The sequence below is a fragment of the Peromyscus leucopus genome, chromosome 1, assembly GCF_004664715.2.
Source record: "Peromyscus leucopus breed LL Stock chromosome 1, UCI_PerLeu_2.1, whole genome shotgun sequence".
In the NCBI taxonomy this organism is placed as follows: domain Eukaryota; kingdom Metazoa; phylum Chordata; class Mammalia; order Rodentia; family Cricetidae; genus Peromyscus; species Peromyscus leucopus.
The window spans coordinates 116,466,549-116,479,113 of NC_051063.1; the positions used below are offsets into that span (position 1 = coordinate 116,466,549).

General features: G+C 40.6%; 1 protein-coding gene across 2 annotated transcripts in view; it reads right to left on the minus strand.

Annotated features, from left to right (window-relative positions):
* Positions 1 to 8,824, minus strand: part of Ctsc (cathepsin C) — a 35,068-nt gene extending 26,244 nt beyond the window's left edge. The window contains exons 1-3 of one of the 2 annotated variants that reach the window (XM_028894966.2): positions 8,552 to 8,824; positions 6,038 to 6,189; positions 776 to 860 (exon numbers count right to left, since the gene is read on the minus strand). In XM_028894966.2, coding sequence (XP_028750799.1) covers positions 776 to 860; positions 6,038 to 6,189; positions 8,552 to 8,723 — 409 coding nt within the window. In that variant the 5' untranslated portion in view covers positions 8,724 to 8,824. The remainder of the gene's footprint in view (positions 1 to 775; positions 861 to 6,037; positions 6,190 to 8,551) is intronic. The other variant, XM_028894964.2, reaches the window with a different exon arrangement.
* Between the last annotated feature and the right edge of the window lie 3,741 nt (positions 8,825 to 12,565).

Sequence of the window (12,565 nt, forward strand, 5' to 3'; positions counted from 1 at the left end):
AACCCAGAAAAGGAGGAAGGACAAGGAGAAACAAAACTATTTTAAAACACAAGAAAGGGTAAATCATTCCATTATTTGCTAACCACCTATTATCTCATCAAATCCTATGGGAACAATGATTGAAATACTTATTCTGAAAATATGAAGTGAATTAGCCAAAGGGATCTTTCTTTTCCCAGTCAACATTCTATGCTTTTAGCAGAAGCTACTTTAAAAGAGATGAACGACATCTTGGTGATGAGTGACCAGCATGCCAATTCATTTCCTCTCTCTAAAAGATAGAGAAAACTGTGACCTCACTCCAGACCCATAGCATGTATCTCCTATACATTCATTCTACTATAGTCCTAAGGCTGCATGAATCTATGTCTTGGTACTAGGGTATATACTACACATGGTTCTTCCTTGAGGGAGTCTTTGGGCAAAAGAATAAACAAGCTAGGGCAGCTTAGTTACTTTACAAATGTGAACTGCATGTTAGCCAACCTTCACCAAGTTGGTCTTCTCCTTTTTGGATTCACATCTACTAAGGTTATAATTATGACACTTGGGATTTGATGATGCAGTCAGAACACAGGAGAATGGAAAATTACATAAAACAGCTGAGAAGTGAAAGGTAGCAGAAAAGCAAGCTCAAGCAAGCATGCGTAGGAAAACAACAATCTGTGCATTCTCCCTTTCTCTGAAGAATAAATAGGCACTGATTTCCATAAGACAACAGGGCAGGAGAAAGCTGGCTTAACAATGAAGATAAAGATATTTCAATTGTGCTCACCCAGCTTGTTCTTCAGATGTGGCAAATCATATATTCCCACAGTTCCCAGCTGCATGAACAACTGACTGATAAAATCAGTGACATCCTACGAAGAGTTTGCATTGGTAAACTGAGTCATGACAAAAGTTCACATCAATAAGGAAATACACATGAGGCATGCATCAAGATGCTTTTGATACCAAACCTTCATCAAAACTCTTAAAAGTGAATCTCAAATTTTAAAAATTAACCCTTGTGTTTAAATATACAGAATTTATATTTTTTTAAAAGTTCATCTACTGCAAAAATAATCCTTCTAAAGTTGTTTTATCTTAGAAATAAACCCAGAAGGCACAGTGAAAAAATTAGTACACAGTTCTCAAATCCTTTATTATGGAAAGGCAACCAACATTTCTGGTTGGGGTGAATCGTTTGAAACCTGCAAATTTCTGGCACACAAACTGTGGATTTGAAACCTAACATGGGCTTCTCAATGTGTCAGCCTAGACTGAAGAAATAGCTTGCTTTATGAATCTAGTGGTGGTGGTGTCTCTTTTTATTATTATTATTATTATTATTATTATTATTTATTTGTTATTATATAATTCAATTAAAACTGGAGGGCAAAAGAAAGCACTCAATAATTGGGAAGTTTAGCTTGACTACCACAAAAAAACATGCAAAGCCATAACAAGGGTCCAGTGAGATGGCTCAGTGGGTAACAGTGATTGCTGCCAAACCTGTAGACCTGAGTTCAATTCCCAGAACCCCCATTGTGGACAGAAGGAACCACAGGTTCCTTCCATAGGTTGCCTTCTGACTACATAGGAGCTGTGGTCCACAATTGCCTCCCCAACCCCCACCACTACCCACAATCCCCACAAAATAAAGAAATAACAAAAATATTTAGCCATGATAAATCTATTTTCCCCTTTATTTTTTTTCACTCTTTGAATAACTCTCTTCAAAACAAGATGAGGTTCTTTTTTTACCCCTCTCTTCTCCACTGCCTCGCAGAAGATAAAATGAGAAAACTGAAGAGTTAGTAACTTGTTCTCCTTGAAGACATTGTTTGGGGCTCAGTTTGTTTACATGTCCTCTGGACAGCTTGGTTGGGGTTGTCATGCAATGGAGCTTTATATAGCTGGTCATAAAAACTGATGAAAGCGCATAAAAACACAAGGGAAGGAAAAGGAGCCACCACCAGTGCCGTAAAGTCAGACATGATCACAGCTGTTTACATTCTGCCTGGTTTTGTTTCATTGTTCTTTTATAGGAGGCCAGCTGCTTTGTCATATGCAGATACCTAACGGAGGTGTAAATGTGCCACGGGGACCTGGAGAGCGGAATGAGAACTGCCCTTACAATCCAACAGTGTCTGACATGGCTGCAGAGAGGAGCTTCACTCCTGGGCCCTCAAAGGCGACTCTCAAGAAGTTTCCATTCTATCACAAGCCTAATGACTCTATTTTGTTTTACAGGAGGTTGTAAAGGTTTAGGTCCCTGCCTGAATGGGAGTTCAGGTCAGAGACTGACTTGAAGAAAGAGAAAAAAAGAGAACCTTTAAAAACACAAAGTCAGTGTTTTCTGTTCAACTTGAACTATTCAAGCTTGAAGGCATATGCAAAACCACAGAGAGACTAACCCTATTTCAGCCTAACACATTTTAAGTAATTAAAAGCCATTTTTTTTTCATTTTTTAAATTGTTTAGGAATTAAACACTTAATCCTGTCATGAGAAATGTTTCAGCTAATGCCTGAATAAGATGTGAATAATGCAAGGTGCCAGCAAAGGGACTGACATTAGGGCTAGTGGGAATTCAGAAAATGATGGGGAGGCCATGTCTGCTGTTGTACTGTAGGACACAAAAGAAATAACTGATGAACACCCTGCACGTAAACACTACCTACTCAATACACTCTGGCAGGACAGCAGTCAGAAATCTAAGAAAAGCACATTTCACAGATGTAATGGGAAACATATGATATGGTCTTAGGTGTGCTAATGGAAAGATTTGGAAATCCAACTGTTTTGCAGAAGAATAATGGACAGAATTGCAATGGCAGGCACATGTAGTAAACTTTTGTTAGATATTCATGTAATAGTTGGGTTGAGTAAATGTAGTTTATATATGACATTTAAAATTGATACTATTTATCCATTTTAAGCCAGGCCTGTTGGACACACCTGTAACCCCAGTACTTAGGAGACTAAGACAGAATTTCAAGTTCAAGGTTAGCCTGGACAACAAATCAACAGCTTCTCTCAAAAATACAAAACAAATGAAAGACCAATTTTTAAATACTAGTTCAATAAATATTGTCTGTGCTGTTATGAAAAAGTCCATGTGTTTTAGTCAATGAACAGGTTTATTTTTGAGTCACGCATTCCTCAAAGTATGGTTTCCCAGCACTGTAGGAAATTCCCTGATGCTTGTGGTAAAATCCAACTAGCTTTGGGTTAACAAAGTCACCCAAAGTACTTGACTTTCCTTTTATATAGTCACTCCACTTTACAATTTTTCTTAAAATTTTAAACAGTTTCCCCTAATATTGCTGCTGTATTTGCTATTGAAAATGCTTTAAATTTTTACTTATTTATTATTATCATATAAGTACAGAGGAGTGTACTCTGTCATGGTACATAAGTGGAGGTCAGAGGACAACTTTGTGGATCTCGATCTACCTTTCCACGGCTTCTGGGCTCTACCTCAGGTCACCAGGTCTGTGTAGCAAACTTAGCAAGCTATGTTCATCGGGAACTACTTGATTACATTAAACATGTTTTAGAAACAAAAATCTAATATATGTTATTCCTGCTTGTTGAAAGTACTATCTTTATCACCAGATCTAACTAACGCCAGTGTTTGGTTTTTCTTTAGGGAAAGAAAACCAGGCCCTATTAAAGGTTCTGGGAAATGGCCACTTTAAATGCGCATATATAAAAAACTCAGTTGGGTACCAACCATCTTCATACTTACAAGAGAATAAGCATCTATCTAATACCATCCAGAGAGGTGTATGGGCACCTGTTAATCACTGACTAGACATTTACATATACATTGACAACACATTTACCTTTATATGGCTTTAAAATTGATTTTTTTGACCTAATGTGATTAATACCCTCATGCTCTGGCAAAATATTCAACCTGCCTACATTGATTTGAAAAAAAAGGCACTGTTGTACTCCATTTCCTTCTTCAGCTGCCAGAGAGTTCCACTGTCTCTGATGATAAACACTGTGGGAAATTGCCCTAGTCTATTTCTGATTATGATGCTTCTGGTAATTAAAAGGTGATTTTACCAGTTTCCCCACCAGTATTTTGTAGTACCGATAAATGGGTAGTTTTCTAAGACAAGTGGATACATTATTTATTTATCTACTTATATCCCATTCCCAACCTCTTAATAACTTATTCAACCTATTTCCAAACTAAGTTCAAGTTCACCTATTCCATTCATTCTTCATTTTTTAGCAAATAAAACTAAGTATTTCTTGCATGTCAATAAGAGAAGAAGAAGACAACCACAAGGACAGTACGTTATGGCACATCTCAGGGTTCATAATGAAAACTAAGCATCTTTTTTGTGCATTTGTTTGCCAAGTCCACAGGCAAATCGGATCTGAAGGCAAAGAACCCTTAAAGGAATGTGGCTACACACGAGGCCTAAAAATCAATGAACATGCTAAAGTGGTCGAGGGAAAGTCTATGAGGCTTCAACCCTACACCAAGAACTACAGGTAACTGAAGAATTCTGAGACAGGGAGAAAGTCTTCCTCAGCGAAGAGTATACCAAATATTATCATTCAGCCTGAGAAGTTATGCTTGTGTACTTAGGAATGTGTGTGTGTGTGTGTGTGTGTGTGTGTGTGTGTGTGTGTGTGTAACAAGAAATAATAAAAAAATAAAGGCCATGAATTTGAAAAGGAGAAAGGGTGGGTATATAGGAAGGTTTGGAGGATGAAAGAGAATGGGGAAATGATGTATTTCAAAAAAACAAACAAAAACCCTAGGCCCATTCAAATGAGACCCAAACTCGGATTGAATACACCCACCACAAAACTGAAACAAGAGATTCAGATACTGCCAGGATGGATTTTAGTACAGTGTTCAGAGTTGTTATTAAAAATAGTTAATAACTAGTCACACGGGCTCCTAACTAACAATTCCCAGACTGACTCTTACTAACTAGATAGTTCCTGGAGAGGAATTAAACATCCTTCTGGATCTCTCCCTTTTCTTTATTTATTTTATATCAAAGAGAAGTCTGTATTAAAATATTTCTGGAAGTTATTATTCTAAGAAATTTGTTTGGCCCAGAATACTATATGCTGGTGATAAATCATGTCACATGAGAAATCAAACTTAGAGGTCAGGCCTCCATGCCTATGCTGTCTGTTACCACTTTTAACAGATGCATTCCCCAAGTTCCCAGAAGTCTCTATAAATGGTCTATTCTTACCAGATGCTTCAGCGGCTGCAAAGACTGTCCATGAAAAATTCTGATATATATTCCATGTATAATGAGAAACAGCTGCTTCAGTTTCAGTTTACATGAATCATTGAATACTAGGAAAAGTTTTCCTATAGGAAAAGTTTCAACTCTTCCCCAAGAACACAGGCGAACCACAGTTCCACCCACTTTAAACCAAAGAGTGCTTGTACCTGGAAGCAGTGTGTTTGAATATAGGAACACACAATGGTTCCTTACTAGTTGGAGATTTAAAATTCTAGCTATGTATGTCTTTTTCTTCAATCAGCCCAAGGAGCATAATGACTTTTATGCATTCCATTTCCTGCTCTAGCCAAATAAATTATTCACATTACCATATATAATACATTTTTATACTCCAATGAGTCCTTGAGGCCAATCTCTCAGAGCCAGCAGGTCATTATTAGGATAGCATGAATTCCAGAAAATGAAATTTATCATCTCCTTATCCTTCCTACAGATTCACTACAAAGCCAGAGACTAAACAAACATTTAAAAGTAAAAGTATAGTGATGCAAGAAGTAAGAATTTTTCACACTTACCTATATATGTGTGTGTATGTATATATAAACATATATATATATATATATATATATACAAAAGACTATACATTTTCAAATGTACAACTTACTCAAATTTTAATTTTGATGTCAATTTTACAATATGCAACTTGTCTTAGAAAACTAGCATCTATTCTGGTTATGTTCTTGGTCTAAAAGTAACACTCCAAGGGGTCTCTAATTAGGAGAAATTTTAGATGAGAAATGACTGGAAACATAAACTAACCTTGAAAAAGGCAAACCATTTGTAGTCATTCAACACAATCTCGAAGCCTTGGTTGTAAATGAGGGTGAAATGTCCAGAATTGCCGAATTCATCATATGCTGTATCCAACTTCTTAAGGTGTACCACAACATGGACGTTTTCTTCCTTTGGTTCTAAAGAAAATGAAATGGATAACACATGAAAATTAACTGAACATCCAGGGGAGCAAATAACCCCAATAATTTTCATGTTAAGGTACTTTCCTACCTTGTAAACTGACTGGGATTCATGGTCTGGCTCATGAAAAAATTGGTCTCTGCTGGACCCCATAGCACAAGCCTTTAATTATAACTTCAACACTGGGGATACAGAGGCAGGCAGAGTTCTAGGAGACTAGCCTGGAATACATAGTGAGTTCTATGCTATACAGGGTTATATAGTGAGGCTCTGTCCAAAAAGACTTTAAAAAAAAAAAATTCAACTTTGTTCCCTCTGTATTGTGATGGAGGGATCTGGGAAAAAAACCTATGAAGTAAGGTTTCTGAAGAACATAGAGGTGTCAGGTAGCATGGTAGGCAGAGAGACCACCGTGCAATGAAATATTTAAAATATTTTTCTAGCTGGGTATGTTAATCTCAGCAGTCCAGAGTCAGAGGTAGGTGGATCTCTGTGAGTTCAAAGCCAGCCTGGTCTACATAGCAAGTTACATGCAAACCAGGGCTACATAGCAAGGTGCTATCTCCAAATAAAGAAAAGAAAAAAGAAAGGAAAAGGAAAACAAAGAGAAAAAATATTTTCTTTGTAAAGAATGGGGAAGAGGTTGGAAAGATGGCTCAGTGGTTAAGAGTACTGGCTGCTGCTCTTCCAGAGAAATTGGGTTCAATTCTCAGCACCCACGTGGCAGCTCACAACTGTCTGTAATTCCAGTTCCAGGGTGCTCGACATCCTCATACAGACATACATAGGCAAAACACCAATGCCTATAACTAACTAACTCAATAAATAAATAAGACTGTCCAGCAGTGGTGGTAGTGCACACCACCTTTAATTCCAGTACTCAGCACTCTAGAGGCAGAGGCAGGCCTGGTCTACTGAGCAAGTTCCAGGATAGCCAGGACTACATAGAGAAACCCTGTCTTGCAAAGCACCCCTCCCCCCCAAAAAAGAGTGCCTAGATGTGCATCTCAGTGGTAGAATGTTGACCTAGTAAAGAATGGGGAGGGGACTGTTTCCAATCATAAGGATGTGCTGAGCCCATTAAGACAGAAAGTAATGCATTCAAAGAGCATACCTCTCTCCTCAGCATCTGTAGAAATGAACACCTCAGTTAATTGAATCTTACTGAAGGACTCAGCAAACATGAGGCTTCTAATGCATCAAGCTAGTTTGCATTGATAGCTATTAATGTTCAACTTTCATAAGATCAGGGGTCAGGTCTTTGTGTGCCTTTAATTGTTGGGTTAGAGTCAAAAGGAGGTTTATAGGCAGAGGCTCCCGGAAAAGCAGTCCCGGAGAGTCCCATCCGCAGAGTCCCACACTTTAGTCTTTCCTTGTTTGAGATGAACACCCTAAATGGGAGACTGAGTCAGATAAGGCAATGCCAACCCTTTCTCCCTTCTGTCTCATGTCCATGCTAAAATTTAGAAAGAAAAAAAATGGTAGACACCACCGATTAAGCAAACCCCATAAACACCTGGAATTAATTAAATGAGTCCCTTTTTGCACACAGGGTGGGGGTGGGGGGTGGGGGTGGGATATGTGACAGGCTTTATTCTACTGACAGGGAGACTAACTACACAGCCCAGAGTTGAATACTCTGTGCAAGTCAGACTTACAAAGACCAGAAGTGCCACTCTTCTGGTCTGTCCTAGCATTTTCCTAGGGATAAGCAATTAATCCGAGGCACGTGGAATGCCCCCGGTGTTCGCTCACTACATACTCACAGAGAGCCTTCCCCGAGTGAGCGAGCGAGCAAGCGAGGCATTGTGCTTGGTTCCGGGCATTTCCAAATACTACTGGGTAACGCGTGACAAAAGAAACAGAAAAAAGCTTTTGTATATCTCTTGCTATCATTAAACAGAACAGCCTGAAATATCAAGGAAAGTAGCAGGTAACAGAGGTCCAGTTTGAAAGCGGCTGAGAGAATGGTCCTGTTCCACAACTTCACAGGGTGCCCCCCCCCAAAAAAAAAACTTGCTACATTCTACCCAGTCTGAACTCGACAGGACTTTTTTAAAAAACAAAACGTGCCAGACTGCAATGGAAGATCAAAAAAAGCAGTTCTCCACTCTCTTCGAAGCAACCGAAATAATTAAAAATTAGTGGGGAGTTTTCTTGAAAATACGAGTTGTGAGAAAAACCAAGAAAGTTAAGTGTGAAGTTCTCAGCCGCTCAAATTTAACTTGGCGGCTCTGGCTTTGGATCCGATCCCCCAAGGGACCGTCTCTTCTCAACCAGTCACCCACAAGCACCGGCCCGAGGCAGGGACTCAAGGACAGAAAGGGAAGGACTCCGGGATCCCGGGACGCGGCTTACCCATCACCGAGCAGTTAACGTGGCTTCGGGGACCTCTGGGGCCCACCTGGAAGACCCAGGTGCCCAGCAGGTCAGGGTAGGTGCAGTTGGCAGGTGTATCGGAACGCACGGTGCAGACACCCAAGAACACCAGCAACAGGGCGGCGCGCGCCAAGTAGGGCCAGGGACCCATGGCTGATGGCGCCCGGGAGCAGATGGCAGCGAAAGAACTGGAGCACCGCGCGCTGGGAGTCAGGCGACCCTAGTGGCTCGAGCCTTAAAATACCCACGAGCCCGGAAACCCTAAACCCGGGGGCGGGGTTACAGGGCGCTGAGAACCGAATGAGGTGGGGGAGGAGCGGCCGAGGCTGCGAGAACCGGGGTGGAGAGGCTGGGATGAGGGGCGGGGCAGGGTGTGACTAGGTGAGGCCGGACGAGGTGGGAAGAGCTGGGTGGGGTAGAAGGAAAGGAAGGTGGCCAGAGGATGTTAGAGATAGGGCAGGGTAGGGACTGGAGGGGGGAGGACCTCTGCCCTTCACCGGCTTCGGCCAGACCCTGAAGCTGAGGACTCTGGCCAGATTGCTGAGTTTTGTAATGCCGGTGTGATTAAAATAGAACCTAGCCCGGGGCCAAGACAGGGTTGACCAAGAGGCTTAAGTCAACGGAGTGTAGACTTTCCCTTGTTTTCCTTCTCTTAATCCTTGGTCCAGTTGCTTGCATTTTTGTTGCCTGTGGAAAAACTTTACTTGCTAACGTCAGCCACTCGAATTGTTTGAGAACTTCTGTTCCGTTTCCCAACTCTACCTTTTTATCTTCTCGGTTTTGTTTGGTTTCCTGTGTGCCTATTTACCAGATTTCAATTGTGGTGCATATTTGTAGGTTCAGTGTATCGTTTTTTGTGTTTTTCCTCTCTAGGTTTAAGTTGAATTGGGTGAGAGGGTAGAGAAGGTTACAGGACTCTCGATTGATCATATTGCTCAAGTTCTTTTGTTTTCAAAATGAAAAGCAAGAGATAGAGAAGGAGGAAGTGGCCAGCCCAAGATGAGCTGATGGCAGTGGTCTGGGTTCCATGGGCTGATGGGAGAGTAGTCTTTGGAACCTTAGTTCCTCTATCAGTCTTCTTGCCTACAACTGCTAGGTAGCAGTCTTTAGGGAAGCCCCCTTCCTATCTTCTGAGAGCTGTTCTAGCTGCCTGGCTGTTGTTGGGAGGGTTCACGTCCCCTCTAAGCTAACTTGAGGATATAGTGATAGACCAGGAAGACTTGATGTGTCTTTTTGCCCAATTAGGCTTGTTCGTTTTCCACCCCATCTCACAGATCACAGATATTTGCATGCAGACTTTTTCCACTGAGTACGAGCAGTCTGAGGAAGCAAAGTGGTTGAAGAAGAAACCACGTCTGTTTCCAGATTCTACCTTAAAAACACTCAGGCTTCTGAGCTTGAAGGCACACTTTGGTAGGGGTATTTCTTGGGAACTCAGGGGTGAAAGTGCTCTTTAATGTGAAATTAAGCTAGAAGAGCTAAGTGAGGAGGGGCTGACACCCTTTACATTTCGTAGGCCTTTATAGCATTAAGAACTGACATTATATAATTAAGTAGTGTTTTTAAAGGCACCATTACATACTAACATCACCTTCCTAAATTTTTGCAAAGTTTGCCATTGTTAAAACATTAAAAATTTTACTAAATAGTCCATATCTTAGAGCTAAACAGTGAATCTGAGGATTTCTTTGATGGACATGATCAAAGTAGAACTTTTAATTGTGAAAAAAGTTAAAGGAACTTTCTGCAATCAGTGACAAATAGAGACTGTGGGGCTCTTTGGATTAATGAATTCATCCTGATACTGGGAAATGGATATTTAAAGAGTTGAATCACTTGTTAAATTTCATTGCCAGTTAGTGAGAATCAGCAAGAAATGGGTGCATGTTGCATGCCCCCAAGTTCAGTGTATGTTGAATGATATGAGATAAAATGAGTTTCTAAAGCTGGGCGGTGGTGGCGCACGCCTTTAATCCCAGCACTCGGGAGGCAGAGGCAGGCGGATCTCTGTGAGTTCGAGGCCAGCCTGGGCTACCAAGTGAGTTCCAGGAAAGGCACAAAGCTACGCAGAGAAACCCTGCCTCGAAAAACCAAAAAAAAAAAAAAAAAAAAATGAGTTTCTAAGCAGAGCACCCTTTGTCCCCAGACTTCCACAACCACAGGGAGGTGTCCAGAGGCAGCTCTGCCTAACATGGTTCTGAAAATGTAGTCCAGGGCCAGCAAACATCAGCATCTCCTTGGAATTTACTAGAAATGCCAGTCTATCTTATTCCTGCCCGATGGACCATGTTGAGGTGAGTTCCAACAATGTGTTTTAGCAGTCTTCTAGAGGATATGAGCTCAATTTGAGGTTTAGGACACATCTTCAGGGATTCCCTAAGAGTCAAGCTTGGAGTCTGGCTGTGTTACAGCTGTTTTAGATCTGCTATTGTCTTTGGGCTTTTAAAAAAAATTCCATAATGTGTACATGATTATATCTCCTATATCTATCTCACCGGGTTTAACAATGACCAAGTGAATCATTAGCAGATATCTTCAGATATCAGACATTTATCATTGCATATATTTTAAAAACTATTTTCTTCTCGTTTTCATTTTTTATTAAATTTATGTATTTATTTTGTGTAGGGAGGATGTACACAGAGGTTGGAGTAAGTTCCATTCTTCCACCACATGCAGCCCAGGGCTCAAACTTACGTATTCAAGTTTGTGGCCAGCACCTTTACCCATGGAGCCATTCATCAGCCTATTGATATATATATATATATATATATATATATATATATATATATATATATATATATATATATTTCTATTAGACAACTTTTCCCTGTTCCTTCAACTTCAGAATCCTAAGTGTCCTAAATAATTCCTGTCACACAATTAATTCTCCACTTACTTGTTAAAAGAATAAATAATATGATGATATTTGGCATCATGATTCTATATTCCCTGACCTGTGAATAAACGTGAAATGCACTGTACTACAATTCACATCAAAATAAAAGACCTTAGAGGGAGAGAGAACACTAGAAATATCAACTCCGGGTATGAGATTTGATATTATAAATACTTCTTTTTAGTTAGTGTGTTATATGTTTACCAAGGCCACATACCTACCGATTTAATAAATAATACCAAGTCAATAAACATACACTATCCTATTTAATAAGTATGGCATAAATCTATAAGGCAGCTATTATATTTTTTTTTCTGAGACAAGCTTTCTCTGTGTAACAGCCCTAACTGTCCTAGAACTAGATCTATGGATCAGGCTGGCCTCGAACTCACAGAGCTCCACCTGCCTCTACATCCTGAATGCTGCAATTCAAGGTGTGTGAATTTCACCTGGCTTTCAACCTTATTCTTAGTAAAGCTGATGTTCAAAGGACTTACTTGAGACTAATGTCTATAAAAGAAAAAGTACAAAGGGAATTTTTTTTGTTTTTATTTTATTTATTTATTATCAAGAAATTTTCTATACATTTTACATACAGATTCCCCCTCTCATTCTTCCTCCTGCCCCCAGCCTTTGCTCCCAGCCCATCCCCATTTCTACCTCCTCCAAGGCAAGGCCTCCCATGGGGACTCAGCAGAGCCTGGTACATTCAGTTGAGGCAGGTCCAAACCCCTCCCCCTGCATCAAGGCTGTGCAAGGTGTCCCACCACAGGTAATGGGCTCCAAAAAGCCTGCTCATGCACCGGGGATGGATCCTGATTCCACTGCCAGGAGCCCCTTAAGCAGGCCAAGCTAAACAACTATCTGGCCCATGCAGAGGGCCTAATCCAGTCCCATGGAGGCTCCACAGCTATTGGTCTATAGTTCATGAATTCCCACTAGTTTGGTTTGGTTGTCTCTGTACATTTCCCCATTACGATCTTGATGCCCCTTGCTCATAACATCCCTCTTATCTCTCTTCGTCTGGACTCTCAGAGCTTGGCCTGATGCTTGGCTGTGGATCTCTGCATCTGCTTCCATCAGTGACTGGATGA